Source organism: Eretmochelys imbricata, chromosome 7 (genome assembly GCF_965152235.1).
Source record: "Eretmochelys imbricata isolate rEreImb1 chromosome 7, rEreImb1.hap1, whole genome shotgun sequence".
In the NCBI taxonomy this organism is placed as follows: Eukaryota; Metazoa; Chordata; order Testudines; family Cheloniidae; genus Eretmochelys; species Eretmochelys imbricata.
The window spans coordinates 73143467-73160536 of record NC_135578.1 but is presented as its reverse complement, the minus strand read 5'-3'; the positions used below and the strand labels follow the sequence as shown (position 1 = coordinate 73160536).

At 41.0% G+C, this 17070-nt stretch overlaps 1 protein-coding gene across 1 annotated transcript in view; it reads right to left on the bottom strand.

Annotated features, from left to right (window-relative positions):
* WAPL (WAPL cohesin release factor) overlaps positions 1-17070 on the bottom strand; it is a 128759-nt gene that overhangs the window by 108065 nt on the left and 3624 nt on the right. The window contains exon 2 of the mRNA XM_077821433.1: positions 14521-15038. Coding sequence (XP_077677559.1) covers positions 14521-15016 — 496 coding nt within the window. The 5' untranslated portion in view covers positions 15017-15038. The remainder of the gene's footprint in view (positions 1-14520; positions 15039-17070) is intronic.

Below are 17070 nucleotides of genomic sequence, written 5' to 3'. Positions count from 1 at the left end.
ACTTGCCTATCTCTATGCTGCATGCCTCACCTCTCCCATGGTTTCTCTTCCCCTATGCTTAGAACATTGAGTGACCCTGTCTGCCATGCCTCCATCTCTCTTCCTTCTATTCTCGCTTTAACCCTTCTACAATGCCTTAAAATCCTAGTTTTACCCCCATATATCTGTACAAGTATTTTTTTTTAAATTCATCTGAACATTAAAATGCACATTTACTTAACCAAATGATCCATAGGCTCTCAGTTTAACCTGGTGTCTTCCCCTTCCTGATTCATCTTACCAAAGTTGTACCTTAAGGACATCGTAACAGATATGAAGTACATAATGTACAGTCCCTAACAATATTTATTATCTGTAAGAAAGCGCAGAGTAACATAGAATCATAGAAGATTGGGGTTGGAGGAGACCTCAGGAGGTCATCTAGTCCAACCCCCTGCTCAAAGCAGGACCAACCCCAACTAAATCATCCCAGCCAGGGCTTTGTCAAGAGGGGCCTTAAAAACCTCTAAGGATAGAGATTCCACCTCCTCCCGAGGTAACCCATTCCAGTGCTTCATCACCCTCCTATCTTGAAATATAGTGAAATAGTGTTTCCTAATATCCAACCTAGACCTCCCCTACTGCAACTTGAGACCACTGCTCCTTATTCTGTCATCTGCCACCACTGAGAACAGCTGAGCTCCATCCTCTTTGAAACCCCCCTTCAGGTAGTTGAAGGCTGCTATCAAATCCCCCCTCACTCTTCTCTTCTGCAGACTAATCAAGCCCACTTCCCTCAGCCTCTCCTCGTAAGTCATGGGTCCCAACCCCCTGATCATTTTCATTGCCCTCCACCCGACTCTGTCCAATTTGTCCACAACCTTTCTGTAGTGGGGAGCCCAAAACTGGACGCAATACTCCAGATGCGGCCTCACCAGTCCCGAATAGAGGGGAATAATCACTTCCCTCGATCTGCTGGCAATGCTCCTACTAATGCAGCCCAATATGCCATTAGACTTCTTGGCAACAAGGACGCACTGTTGACTCATATCTAGCTTCTCATCCACTGTAATCCCCAGGTTCTTTTCTGCAGAACTGCTGCTTAGCCATGTGGCACATTAGCCCTATATTATGCATAAAGGTAGCCAATTCCAGTTTATACAAAGAGCTACACTGAATTCTAAGGAAAGTACATAGTAACATTATTAACCATTAAATAAAACAATAACTTTTATTGACTAAAAATACACCAAAGTGAAAATAACTAATCAATTTTTGCATTATAGCAAAATATAAACCTTGAAAAACCAACCACTTCCTAAGCAACAGGGCTCCTGCATGACTTAAGATTAGAAGATGTGCTGCAAGAAAGACAGCTCTGTTTGGCAGAGCTACTACATTCCACAAAAGTTTAGCTTCACTTTAATAGTTTAGGGGCTCCAGTTTAACTTTGTCCCCCAACCACCTCCAATGGAAAAATCTAGTAGGGCCAGATACATTAGTCCTTACTGCTGTTCTGAATCTCAGAGGGACACCCTACAAGTAGAGTGATTCTAACCACTATCTGTACAGCACTGTGGAACCATATCCCCCATGATTCTGTACTTTAGAAATTTTTTTCCATTAGATTTTTTTTTTTTTTTAAACTTAAAGCTGGTCCCCAAGAGCCACACAAACTAATGAAGTCTGAATTTTAGAACACATTTTTAATATAGTTGATAAAATCCTAACAACCCGAAGCTGAAAAGATTTCTTTGCCAAGATGTTTTTCCTCTACTGTGTGCATACTGGCCTGTTACTGTAAGGTACAGCTAATGGAACTACTTTTTTTCTAGAAGCACCGTTTAACTGTTTTGAAAACAAAGCCGTAACTTCTAAACACAAGTATGTAGAGAGAAAATTAGAAAGGCACAAAGGCCAAGGCACAAAACAAGATTAAACTAGCTAGAGATATAAAAGGTGTAACAAAACATTCTACAAATACATTAGAAGCAAGAGGAATACCAAGGACAGGGTAGGCCCATTATTCAATGGAGCAAGCGAAGAAAACAACAGAAAATGTGGAAATGGCAGAAGTGCTAAATGGCTTCCGTTTCAGGTTTTCACCAGAGAGGTTAGTAGCAATTGGACATCTAAGATACTGAATGCCAGTGAGGTAGGATCAGAAAAGAAAATACGGAAAGAACAAGTTAAAAATTATTTGTGTGTGTATAAAAACATCCTCACTGCATTTTCCACTTTTATGCATCTGATGAAGTGAGCTGTAGCTCATGAAAGCTTATGCTCAAATAAATTGGTTAATCCCTAAGGTGCCACAAGTACTCCTTTTCTTTTTGCGAATTCAGACTAACACGGCTGCTACTCTGAAACAAAATTAGGCAAGTTAGAGGTCTTCAGTACCAGGACCTGATGAAACATCCTAGAATACTCAAAGAGCTGACTGAGGAGATATCTGAACCATTAGGGATTATCTTCAAAAAGTCAAAGAAGAATGGAAAGATTTCAGGGGTCTGGAAAAGGGCAAGCATAGTGTCCATCCTTAAAAAGGGAAATAAGGACAACCTGGGGAATTACAGACCACACATCTTAACTTCAGTAGATAGGTAATGGAGCAAATAATTAAGCAATCAATTTGCAAACAGCTAGAAGATAAGGTGAGAAATAACTGTCAGCATGGATTTATCAAGAAATCATGTCAAATCAATCTAACAGCTTTCTTTGACAGGGTAACAAGCCTTGGGGGGGGGGGGGGCTCACGATGCAGGAAGAAGTGGGCAATGTGGTATATCTTGCCTTAAGTAAGGCTTTTGATACTGTCTCGCATGACTGTCTTATAAACAAGCTTGAGAAATACAACCTAGATGGACCTACCATAAGCTGGGTACATAACTGGTTAGAACACCATTCCCAGAGAGTAATCATCGGTGGTTCACAGTCAAGCTGGAAGGGCATATTGAGTGGGGTCCCGCAAGGATCAGTTCTGGATCCATTTGTGTTCAATATCTTCATCAATGATTTCGATAATGGCATAGAGTGTACAGTTAAGTTTGAAGATGGGGAGGGATTGCAAGTGCTTTGGAGGATAGGATTAAAATTCAAAATGATCTGGACAAATCTAAAAAAAGATATACTAGAAATGAAAAAGGTTCAGAAAAGGGCATCAAAAATTACTAGGGGTATGGATCAGATTGGGACTTTTCATCTTGGAAGAGAGACTACTGGGAGGGGGGGAAGATATGATAGGTCTATAAAATCATGACTATTACGGAGAAAGTAAATAAGGAAGTGTTATTTACTCCTCCTCATAACACAAGAATTAGGGGTAACCAAATAAAATTAATAGGCAGGTTTAAAAAACAAACGCACAGTCAACCTGTGGAACTCCTTGCCAGAGGACGTTGTGAAGGCCAAAACCATAACAGGCTTCAAAAAAGAACGAGATAAATTCATGGAGGATAGGTCCAATCAATAGCTATTAGCCAAGATGGGTAGGGATGGTGTCCCCAGTGTCAGTCTGCCAGAAGCTGGGAATGTGCGACAGGGAATTGGATCATTACCTGCTCTGTTCATTCCCTCTGGGGCACCTGGCATTGGCCACTGTTGGAAGACAGGATACCGGGCTAGATGGACCTCTGGTCTGACCCAGTATGGCCATTCTTATGTGACAAACTGTAGAAATGGTCTCAAGTAAATAGGATGACATTCAGTAAGGACAAATGCAAAGTACTCCAATAAGAAAGAAACGATCAATCAGTTGCACACATACAAAATAGGAAAAAGCTTCCCAGGAAGGGGTAGTGCAGAAAGGGATCTGGGGATCATAGTGGATCACAAGCTAAATATGAGTCAACATTGTAACACTATCACAAAAAAAAAGGCAAACATCATTCTGGGTTGTATTAGCAAGAGTGTTGTAAGCAAGACACGAGAAGTAATTCTTCCACTCCACTCTGATAAGGCCTCAACTGGAGTCCTATGTCCAATTCTGGGCGCAACATTTCAGGAAAGATGTGGATGAACTGGAGAGAGTCCAAAGGAGAGCAATAAAAATGGTTAAAGGTGTAGAAAACATGACTTCTGAGGGAAGATAGGAAAAATGAGGTTTGTTTAGTCTGGAGAAGAGAAGACTGAGAGGGGACACGATAATAATTTTCCAGTACATAAAAGGTTGCTACAAGGAAGAAGGAGAAAAATTGTTCTCCTTAACCTCGGAGGGTAAGACAAAAAGCAATGGGCTTAAATTGCAACAAGGGCGGTTTGGACATTAGAAAAAATTTCCCGTCAGGGTGGTTAAGCACTGGAATAAATTGCCTAGGAACGTTGTGGAATCTCCATCATTGGAGATTTTTAACAGCAGGTTACACAAACACCTCTCAGGGATGGTCTAGATAATACTTCTCACACATGGCAGGACTGCAGGTGACTGGACTAGATGACCTCTCGAGGTCCCTTCCAGTTCTACAATTTTATGATTCTTAAACATAAAAGCAGCTAGGAAGCAGTCAAATATTTGGCTTTCCAAAACTTAAAATGAACGGTCTTACAATACAGGTTTTGAAAAAGGAAGAGAGTCTCAATACCAGTAGAAAAAGAAAAAGGCTTAGATGAGCTCTGAACAGGGGAGTAACAGCAACTCGCTAAAGAATCTCTTCTGCAACATTTAGCATTAATTTAAACCACTAAACAAAGCAACCATATTTGATAAAGGAGTTTCCATGATACGTTGTACAGAGCAAATAATGGCCAAAGTTATGCCAATTTATTAAAAAGTAAACATTAACCTAGCAATAAAATGTAACACTAAATTTTAAGAACAGGTGTTTAAAATTGAGTATTGCCATTACCCCATTCTCAGAACCCTTTGGAAAAAAAAACCTACAAAGCGAATGATCATAGAAGCCTCAGAGTGAAATTGAGCACGAGTCAGTATCATTTTATAGTAGCCTGAACTTGGGATGTTAGTGGAGAAGGAAAGTGGTGAAGGAAAGAGGAGAAAACCCACCAAAAGAGGAAAGCAAACATAAAATAAATGGAGGAGGTGATTTAAAAAAATCCCCAGACAGGAACGTTGATTCTACTACAAATCTAACCACTTAGTTCTAACTAAAATAGTACACTGGGAACAGCTCCCAGAGCACCAAAATCCTTTGAGGCTAGAGAGTTGGCTAGCTCTGATGGTATTCCCGCAGAATACCTTGCTCCACCCGCACCCCACCAGGGAACTTTTCTCATGCTTTGTACCAGCCAGTGCATAGCTGCAGTTCCCTTCTTTAACTGTGGCAGCTGTAGCAGTCATCAGAACAGCCAATCCCATTCTGCCCACATCTCTCAAATTTCTGCTTCTGTTTTTCCTTCCCCATACTCCCAGCTGCTGTGGTTCTTACATTTTAAAACTTTAGTTCCTGAAATTTTTAGGGTTAACTGCTATGTAACATAGTTAGTGGCCAAGAGCACACTTAAAACAAAGACTGCTCCCACCTTCAAGAGTGAGAAGAAATCTTAAAACCCCATAAAGAATGTGGATTAATTAGATGGCATAATAGGAAAACGTAGGCCCTCCAGGTATTCAGCCTTCACAACCGTAATATCTATTACGCTATGCAATAGTCTCCTAAATTAAACAGCTTTCAACTCTACATTTCACATTTAAAAGAAAAAATTAGACAAAGCATTATATGACATAATAGATCTAATTACCTACTTCTATGAACCCATATGCCCATGCCACAATTAAAAAACAAAAATAGAGCACTGAAGATATGAAGCAATTTGAAACTAAGAATCTAATGAAGCTTATATTGCCAAGGGAGTTATGAAACAATACTGAGTTTCATCTGCTGAGTTTAAACAAACACCAAATATAGGAGCTCCCCAACCCACACCATCAGAATGCAGAAGGCAGTGCCCTGGTAAATGCATACATTATCAGGGGAACCAGTAGGGAACAGAACTGACTTTCAACAGCCTCCTCTTTAGAGCTACCCATTTCCTGTGAAGTATTCACCACTGAAATTAACTCAAACACTCTTTTTGAGCTAAAGGTGTATTCAGAGCATAAGCACTAGGTGCAAAAACAGTTAAGCACAGCTGTGCCATCTTATTTATGTTCATAGACAGGGTCGTTCCTAGGCATACGAAGCTGCATAGGGCACCATGAAATTTGGGGAAATTTTTCAGGGTGCCCTAGACAACTGCATGCTGCAAACGCAGCAGCACCAGCCCTGGCGACCAGCCCTATCCCTTGGCCAGCCCCCCCTGCGGGCTGCACCCATTGCAAGGGGCAGGGCTGTCACTAGGGGTTGTGGGGTCCCAGACAACTCCCTCTGCCCCACCTCTTACCTTTCCCCCTGCTCCGCTCCCATTCCACCTCTTCCCCAAGTGACCCGGCACTCACCGGCAGCAGCGAGAAGCGGAGCAACCACACCCCAGCCCGCTCTACTCCGCCCGCTCCCAGCCGCTGGTGAGTGAGGGAAGGTTGGGGAAAGCGGCACGGCTGGGGCCAAGGAGAGGGAAGCACAGTGGGCTGCTCCCGGTCCCCTGCTAATCCCCTAAGCCCCCCAAAAGTGCCCCCCACCGCTCCTGCCTCCCAGACCCTGGTGGGGGGGGGGGGAGGTCTGGGGCCCCACACAGCAGGGCTGCATAGGGCACCCAAATGGCTTGGGATGGCCCTGTTTATAGGCCGGGGTGGGCAAACTACAGCCTGCAGGCCAGATCCAGCCATTTTAAGCTGGCCCTCGAGCTCCCACTAGGGAGCAGGGTCTGGGGCTTGCCCTGCTCCGGCATTCCAGCCGGGGAGCAGAGTCGGGGGCCACTCCATGCAGCTCCTAGAAGCACCCAAGGCCACGCTCCAAGTCCTACACACTCCAATGGCCCCCTCCGGCACTCCAACGGGAGCTGCAGGGGTGGTGCCTGCGGACGGGGCAGCGTTCAGAGCCGCCTGACTGTGACTCCACGTAGGAGAAGGGACATGTTGCTGTTTCCAGGAGCCGCTTGAGATAAGTGCTGTCCGGAGCCTCGCCCCAAGCCCCTGCCCCAGCCCTGATCCCCCCTCCCACCCTCCAAACCCCTCGGTCCCAAACCAGAGCACCCTCCTACACCCCAAACTCCTCCTCCCCAGCCCCACCCTAGAACCCACCCACCCAGCCAGAGCCCTCACCCCCCCACTCCGCACCCCACTCCCCCGCCCCAGCACTCCTCCTGCACCCTGAACTCCTCATTTCTGGCCCCCCCCGGAGCCCACACCCCCAACCAGAGCCCTCACTCTCTCCTGCACCCCAACCCCAATTTTGTGAGCATTCATGGCCAATTTCTATTCCCAGACGTGGCCCTCAGGCCAAAAAGTTTGCCCACCCTGGCATAGGTAGTGCAGAGGAGGCAGCGATGAACTACTAGGCAGGACTCCATGAGCCCTCCGTGATAAATGGGGACATTAAAAGTAACTGCCCAGAAATTTAAGATTTCTTAGCAACTTGATCTTTGTTGAATATCCCAGGTAGAATATCTGCTGGACTACAAGTGATTACAGGCCACCAACAAAATATTTTCTTATACAATCAAGAATGGAAATATTTACAGAACTGGAACCCATTTCAGAGCACCTAATAACGAAAGCAATTTATGGAAAATGAGACAAAAATATCACACATTTCAAGAATACTGCATGTGCATGCATCCATCACTCTGTACTCATACTAACTCAATCAAAAGACACTGCCTGGACAACAGCTTCAATTTCAACAACTCCAGGAGCTACAATAGTTAAATATTGCAAGATAAGTAGAGGAGGTATATACTACTACATTTCTGTAGATTCTGAAAACACTACTATTTTTTTCATCTTATTTTTCTATTTTTATAATCTGGAAGATTTTAAACCCATTAGCTTTGAAGTAGACCAGACAGACCTAGACTAGGTCTAAATTCTATTAAAATAGTTCTTCAATTGAAATATTTTCAAAACAACTGACATTTAAAAAACAAAACAAAACACACATTTGACTATTTCTAAGTTAAAGATCTCTTCAGTATTAATTCTATTACATACTACAGAGACAGAAATGTAAGGTAGGACAATGTCTCTAGAACTTCTATCAAACATTTTAAAAGATTCATCTCTTGATCAGCTTGCACAAATATAGTTTGCATTTTTTACTCAGGTTACAGCTGCAGAAAAGTAATTTACTTTAAACAGAACTTAAAATGGAAGCTGGCTGGCCACAACATTTTGCAAAGGACATACTCAACAACTCTTAATGGAATCCCTTAAGAAATGGCACTGTCATATGCTGAGTTATCAAAATAGCAAGATCTCATTACAGAAGTGGGTAACTAAAAGAAAAGGACACGTATCAGACACTGCTCCAAAAAAAAGGGCTTTATAAATTGATTTACTTACTCTCTCAGTCCAGGGCAACTGCACCTATACTCACCCTCTATGGTTCAGCAATGGCATCCCTTCTAAGTTTCCAGCTACGCAGCTGTCGCCTCTCTTAGGTGGAAACCAAATCTCTCTCCATTCTTAGTGGGGTATTTCTAGTCTGAACAGTTCCCTACCTTCAGTGTTATTCTCAAAAGCAGGCCTGTTTTGCTTCTCTCCTTAGACATGGTACAGTGTAATTGCCCAGTTACCACATAGTTCTCTCTCAGCAAGCATATTTTACTCAAAGTAAAAGCAATACAGAAAAAAAAATCTTTAAAATAGAAGAATCTACATGCACGCTAGCAAGCTTACCCAGAGATCACCCCAACTATAAAATGGCACTTTGGCACAAGCAGACCTCCAACCCCTATCCACACATTTTCGTGTGGTTTCAATTCATCACACCCTTTGCTCTGAACAAGGACAAGCATGACTAAGAGTAACTCATTTATCCAGTTTGGCTCTTTACCTTTCATAGTTTCTTCGATGTGTCTTTGCTCAAAGTGCAGCTTCAAAAAGGATTGTCCTGAGCTAGGTCATTTGTATTTTTCTCACCACTCAACTATTTCCTAGGAAACCTATTTCACACTTATTGTCCCAAAAAGTGTTCCTAATATCTCCAGCAGATTGCATTTATCTTGCCTTCCTCTTAGATTATGTCTACACTGCTCACCTTACAGCAGCACAGCTATGCTGCTACAGCCGTGCCTCCGTAAGGTACGCAGTATAGCCCCTCTTTGTTGGCAGAGAGCGCTCTCTCCTGCCGACAAAATAAAACCACCACCAATGAGGACTGGAAGCTTTGTCAGCAGAAGAGCGTGTCCTGCCGACAAAGCTCTGTCCAGACCAGTGCTTTTCCTCTGTAAAACTTTTCTCTGTCAGGGGTGTGTTTTTTCCACACCCCTGACTGACGAAAGTTTTAGCGACACAAGCACAGTGTGGACATAGCCTTAAAGAAGTTGGGACAATCCCACAATATCATACAACATTTTCATTTTCATTCAATACAATGAATTTCCTCATTACTTAAAATTAAACCTTATTGAATCAAGTTTAATTCCCTAAGTAGGGTCTACAATTTCACAGCCATGAAAAATGTATCACGGACTGTGAAATAAACCCTTCCCCGTGATATCTGTTGTCCCCTTGTTCTTAGGAGCGCCCCAGCCAAGGGGGCTCCTAGCTCTGGCTGGGCAGGGACAGGTCTTGTCCATCCCCTGCACAGCTGCACTGGAGGGGAGACTAGACCCACCTCCTGGTGCCTCCCTCTGCTGCAGGACGCTCTAGGACTGGGCAACAGCCCCAGACGTTCCTGCAGCTGGCGGAGGCTTGTGGATGTAGGTCCAACCTCCCCTTGTTCCTATGAGCAAAGCGGGCTCCTAGCTCTGGCTTAGCTGGGGAAGGTCAGGACTTGTCCATCTCCCGCACAGCTGCTCTTTGGGGGGGATGAGGTTGGAGATCAGACCCACTTCCACGAACTTCCTGCGGCTGCAGGATACTCTGAAGGCAGCACAGAAGTGAGAGTAGCAATCCCATGACCCTTTGTGATAAATGAAGGAGGGGTAGCTCCTTTTTATGGGCACCCAGCCAGCCAGCTAGCTATGAAGTCCCTCTTAGTGGCTGTTCTCTTCTTGCTTTACCTGTAAAGGGTTAACAAAGTTCCAAATAAAGGAAAAGGAGTGGGCACCTGACCAAAAGAGCAAATAGGAAGGCTAGAAATTTCAAAATGGGGGGAAAAAATCCTCCCTTTGTCCGTGTGTTGTGGTTCTCCAGGACAGAGCGGAGACACAGAGCAGCAATGCTGTAAGCAGCTTTAAAACCAGATATGAAAAAACATCAAATCATACCTCAACCCTACTTATCTGAAACTCCAAATGTGTAAGTAGATCAGAAATGTTTAGAAAGATGCAATTAGGGTTATTTCTATTTCTTATAGCTAATGGACTCCTCTGTGCTAACCCCAGATGCTTTTGTTTAGCTTGTAACCTTTAAGCTGAACCTCGAGAGCTATCTTGATGCTTAATTTTTGTAATTGTTTTTCTTTTAAGATCTAGCAAAAAGCCTAAGTTCCAAATGTGTGTGGTTTTTTTTTTTGTTTTTTAAGAACAGGATTGGATGTGTGTCCCTAAGAGGTTTGTGTACATGTTGTTTAATTAGCTGGTGGCAACAGCTAATTTCCTTTGTTTTCTTTTGCAGCTCTTCCCCGGAGGGGGGGTGAAAGGGTTTGAGGGTACCGCACAGGAAGGAATTCCCAAGTGCTCCTTCTCGGGTTCAAGGGGGTTTTTTGCATTTGAGTGGTGGCAGTGTTTACCAAGCCAAAGTCAGAGAAAAGCTGTAACCTTGGGAGTGTAATACAAGCCTGGAGTGGCAAGTATTAATTTTTAAACTCAAAAGTGCCAGAGTGGGGATTCAGCCTTGACACCCCCTACAAACAATGCCCCCCCATCCCCTTTTGGGGTCAAAACACCATGAAATTTTAGATTTAAAAACTTCTGAAAATGTGAAGTTTACCAATTTTCAAATCCTATGGCCATGAAATTGACCATAATGGACTGGTGAATTTGGTAGGGTATTCCTTAAGGATAGGGCCCTAATTCCTTAAAGTTTGTTCAAGATATTGTCATAGTTGTCACTCTTACCATAAAGAATCTCTTCAGCCACTAGTGAAATGCAAAGTTACCAAACAACATGACACAACAATTTAAAGGTAGAAAGTAATACTTCGTTTGTTTCAAGCTCCAGGAATATTTAAGAAAGGTATAAATTTAGTTACCTAAATTGGAATTTACCCAATATACATTACTAAAAATACCACCCCATCCTCTTGTGAAATGTGTGACACAGAATCTTTAATGACGACAAATGATCAGGATCTCATTTTTAATCTCATCTGAAAATCTAATATTTTAACATGCAAGATGTAATATGTAAGCACATTATGAGCTTCATTTACAGCCTTCAATAAAAATGGTCACGCCAAGATTTTTGAAAACAGGCACCAAAAGATTTTGCAAGAATGCTAAATGTAAAAAGTTATTAATATTCTGCATACATGTACATTTTATGTTCAATACCTATTTTGAATTTGTGCCCTAAAGAAGGTGGTGATTAATTGTTATTCTATCAAGTATGTCAGGAACCCAGATAAGTACTGCTCCATGGGATTTTATTTGATCCCAGTACAGGTTTACCTTTTGACTATCATTGAGCAGCTGTTTTTTTTCCTTAGTATAGATTAGTGTTTTATATCAAGTCACTTAAAAACTAAATCCCTACTTATAGCTTCTTCCCCAGCTAATTTTCTCAAGCATAAGTATATTTTGACAAACGTATACCTATTACAGAATAGCAACTTTTACCTATGAGTCTTCTGTTACAATCCCTCTATTATATTTCAGCATATTGAACTCTTAATGAACATTCCTTGAGCAGGATTAAGTCATCCCATCTTTACATCAATCGACCATAACAAGGGGATTTACCACATTAGTTGCCCTCAAAAACCTTTTAATTTGAAGGTCACGAAGTCAGAACAAGTAAAATATGAGTTACATTGCAACTAATTTGTGAGCAGACAACTTTAAAGCAAGCAAAAGCACGTGTGTTAGCTCAACCAAGTTACATATGTTTGAAGTGCTCTCAACATTCATTAAGAGTAACATGGAGCCATGTTAGCTATCTGTTTTAGATTAGACATTATATCATGGTTTCAAATGTGTTAGCCTGTGTTTTAGGTCATCTAGAGACTTAAGTTTTAAGATGTGATACTCTCACACGCTAACATTACACCTTTAAATCCTAGTCTAGCCAAACCTTAAAAAACATTAAGAGGGATTTCCAATTGTGCTAAACTCAGTTGCCCTAACTCCGAACACGACTGAAAAACACCCTTATTGCACATTAAGATGAGGTCTCAAGTGTGATCATAGGTTAGTCACCAGCGATAAAGCAAGCTTCTTTTCTTTAGTGTCCCAAAATGACTAAAATGAACTCTCTGGGTTTGAAAAGTAGCCTTACATTTCAAGGTTTATGTAAGTAGTAATCATTGTAACAAGGAAGTCTCTGAAGTAGTCATATTTACACTGGCTGCCAACACTCTCCCCTGCCCACTGGCTCAGTGCTCTGATTGATGTTTTCATAGTGTGCTTTGCTTTGAATAAACCTCGATACAAACATAATGGCTACCCAACTATCTCAGTTTCATTTGCAGTAACTGGCCAAAATAAACACTACCTCTGAAAAGTCAAACTGCTTCTACTGTCTTGGTTTCCTCAAATTTGTTTAATACCCCTATGATAGGATATTGTGTGAAAGTGCATATAATATTGACTTAGATTTCTAAAAATACAAATATCAGAGGGGTAGCCATGTTTGCCACTTTTACAGATCCAGACTAAGAGTCTTGTGGCACCTTATAGACTAACAGACATATTGGAGCATAAGCTTTCGTGGGATGCAGAGTTGAAGGGGGTTAGCCCATTCACACAGTTAACTACTGGTGTGATTAGGCCTGCATTGTTTGTTGTAATTAACAGCCAATAAAACAAGATAAATTCAGAATTTTCACAGTTTATCCACAGCCCATGTTTTCAACATTAGGTTAACAAGTGGATTTTTCCCTACAGTAATAAACTCCTATTGTAAGTCCAAACTTCAAATTATTTTAGTATTGTGTCATTGCAAATATAAGATATTAGATATAGTCTACTTAGTGAAAGTTTACTGCTTCTTGCCAAGCAGTTTTCTCCCTCAGAAAATAGTAGATATTAATCAGCAGAAAACCCAATGAGACAATAGTGAAAGTCTTTTCAACTGTACTTTCATTTCTGGCACTCAAAGAAGTGATTTAGTTTCCAAATATTTTCTGTTTAATCAATAGCTATGTTTTTTTTAAATTTATTTTCTATCTATCCATTAATACTACTGCCTTACTTGTAACTCCTCAGCTACACTCATCTTAAGCCATTAAAGACCATTTTGGTCTATGGTACGTCAAGCAGATTGGGGTCCACTTATTTTTCTGGTCAGTTAATTACATACTGAGACTCAATTTTTTTTTTAAAAACAGAAATTTAATGTGATATTCCAAGCAAAGACAATATAGCAAGGCTGCAAGGTGTCATCTTGACAGGGTTTGGTGCAGTATGGCCCACTACATTTTAAGAACCACCACTGTCCAAAACTTGAACAGTTAAAAGAAAGTTGCAGTTTTAGTAGTTATGATATCAGCTATTTATGTCAAAACTCTAAAATAAATGGAAATTAAATCAAAGAGCATTTTAAAAACATTTTAAAAGTGAATATAGTGCTTAACAACAGTGTTCCAAAGAATTAAGTGTATTCATTTAAAAAAAAAAAAGCATAGGTAAGAACAGTACCAGATCCTCTATGCTACCTCAACCCTGAACTGAAAACAGCTAGAAGCCAGAGGAGGGAACTTTAATCTACATCCCTCTTTAATTATTTGATTTGCATTACACTAATGTGCCAATTATGAAGGTTTTTGTGATGTATACATCTGTGCAGTAGGAAATTAAGCGCACTCACTCATTTTACACAAGTCAATAGCCAGGACAGATGTTAATCCTATCACTCACTACCTGTCTGCACTGGATTTGAACCAGCTACATAAGAACAGACTATCACCAATCCCTTGAATTACTTGGTCTTCATAATACCACATATGCAAGAAACCATAGAACCACTAACTGTACTTGAGGGCAGGGGATATGTGGAAGTATACATGCATAGTGAAGGAAGAATAAACCACAGAACTGCTTGCAACGTTAGTCTTTGTAGAGCAGTGATGGGCAACCTGCGGGCCGCAGGTTGCCCACCACTGTTGTAGAGAGTGCTAGCTGGTCCCTTAACCAAATTATTACTGTAAAGACAGTCTTCTTTTTTCATTAACACTGAATAAATAAAATATAGTATGCGTCTTTGTATCCACAGTTAGCTTTTGCTCTCGATAGGCAAGATTATTTGGTCCTAGGTTTGATTATAACATTTAACCCAACCTCAGGCGATGCAGCAGTTTAAAAAAAGGTTGTACACAGATTACTAAAAATCACGGTAGGTTTAACTGTTTAAATAATACTCTTAGATGTTTAATCTAAATTTACCTGTTATGAGTTTAGTTCTGCTGCTTTTGCTTTCCCCATCCTCTATGTTTCTGTTTGTGCTCTCTTCTTTTAAACCATGAACAATATTGTCAAAAGATATGCTCTTGCTGGACACAATGTTGTCTCCGCTGATTGGCTGATTAATTCTATTAGCTTCAAGTAGAGAAATGAAGTCCTCAGACTGAGCAGCTTCAATGGGTTCCAGCTGAGAGCAGCTTTTAGCCTGCGACACATTCTTTGAAGACACTGGCAGAGATTCTTCATCACTATCAAATCCAAATGGATCCTCTGTTACCTCATCTTCAACTTTGGGTTTTTTAGGAATTTCTGAAATATCTGGTTTGACATTGGGCCTCTTCTGTCCTAATTTGGCCATAAATGTGGTTTCTCCCCATTTTGTGCTAAGGGTGGTCCGTTTGTTAGAAAAGACTTCATCAAACTTTGAGTTGCCATTTCCCCCTTTCCTGCTGTATGTCTTTCCAAATCTGGATGTCATTTTGACAACTGTTTCATATTCTCTGTGGGAAGAGAAAGAATTAGATAAACTAGTTTCTGTATATTGTTACTTTTTAGTGCAAGTGATTATTTTTCCACCCTATTAGAGAACTTTAGTTAGTACTGTACACAGTATTGCCTGTTTATTTTTGACAGGCATAATTCACTTCATTTACACGTGTATTTTTTAAAGTGAATTCTGCAACAAGCATCATGCCTATCAATTTAAAACAGTCACTTACTTCTCCCCATTTATTTAGCAGAAATTCGCCACCCCATAGTCTATAAAAACTTATCTGCTATGAATAAATATTTGGAGTGTTCTATTCTCATGTCATAACTCCTATATAATACCTTTATTTCCAAGGTTTGAGGCCATTACTTTTATGAAAAATTAGAAAGGCTGTATTTTGTCTAACTTTAGACCATTTTCATTCTGCATTTGTATGTGCAGCTCATGTTAAGTAGTTAGACTCTGTAATCCAGTCTGGTTTTTAAAAGGTGTTTTTTTGTAGTAAAAGAAAAGTGTTAACGTATTTCACAATTCTGTAGTTGCCCCAGATCTCAAATCATTATAAACCGTAAAGACAACTTCACTTTTATGCTCTTCTCACAAGGCTGAGGTAGGTTTAGTTAGTAATATTGCTGTGATGTGTTCTGCCCCATCTGTGCATGCAAGGACAAATAATGTTATTAACCGGAAAAAGACTACTGTCATAATACTCAAATGTATTAAGCCCAACTTGTAAATAAGCTTTTGCACAATTCATAGCCCAAAACAAAGTATATAGTTCCAGCTAAATCCATTTCTAAGTCTTTTCAGGATACCCAGTGCAACCACAGCCAAACCTCAGTCTTCAATAGAAAGTTTAATTGTGATCAGATGCTTAACACAACATTAACAAGCGGGAAGGAACACAAGCCAGAATACGGAAAAAACATTTTGAAGAATGTTCAGGTAAGTAAGCATGGCCTGACAAAATTCACCCTAGGGTACTTATGCAACTAGCTGAAGCAATCTCAGAACCATTAATGATTATCTTTGACAACTCATGGAGGACAGGTGAGGTCCCAGACAATTTAAGAAGGGCAAACAGAGTCCCTATCTTTAAAAAGAGCGGGGAGGGACCCAGGGAATTATAGACAAGTCAGCCTAATTTCTAAACCTGGAAAGATATTGGAACAAGTTATTAAACAACCAATTTGTAAGCACCTCAAGGATAATAGGGTTATAAGTAATAGCCAATATGAATTTGTCAAGAACAAATCATGTCAAACCAATCTAATTTCCTTCCTTGACAGGGTTCCTGGCCTGGTGAATGCTGGGGGGGCGGGGGGTGGCATGTTGTGTTTGGACCAGAGATGATATCCTTGGATTTTAGTAAGGCTTCTGACGTATTTCCACAGGACATTCTCATACGCAAACTAGAGAAATGTGGACGAGATGAAACTACTGTGAGGTGGATGCACAACAGATTGAAGGCCCATACTCCAGCAGTAGTTATTAATGGTTGGGTGTCACACAGAAGATGTACCTAGTGGGGTCGCACAGGGGTCTGACCTGAATTCTGATATTCATATTTTCAATAATTACTTGGATAATGGCATGTGCGGAGCATATGCTTATAAAATCTGAGGATGACACCAAACTGGGAGGCGTGGCAAGCATTCTGGAGGACAGGATTAGAATTCAAAATAACCTTGACAAATTGGAGAATTGCTCTGAATTCAACAAGATGAAATTCAGTAAATTCCATATAGTGCAGAGTAATCCCACACGAAGGAAAAATCAAATGCACAAATACAAAATGGGGAATAACTGGCCAGATGATAGTAATTCTAAAAAGAATCAGTTGGTTATACTGGTTAAACTGAACATGAGCCAACAATGTGATGCAGTTGCAAGAAAGGCAAATAGCATTCTGGGGTGTATTAATAGGAACATAAGACACAGAAGGTAACTCTCCCACTCAGCACTGGTGAGGCCTCTGCTGGAGTACTGCGTCCAGGTTTAGTCACCACGCTTTAAGAAAGATGTGGACAAACTGGAGAGAG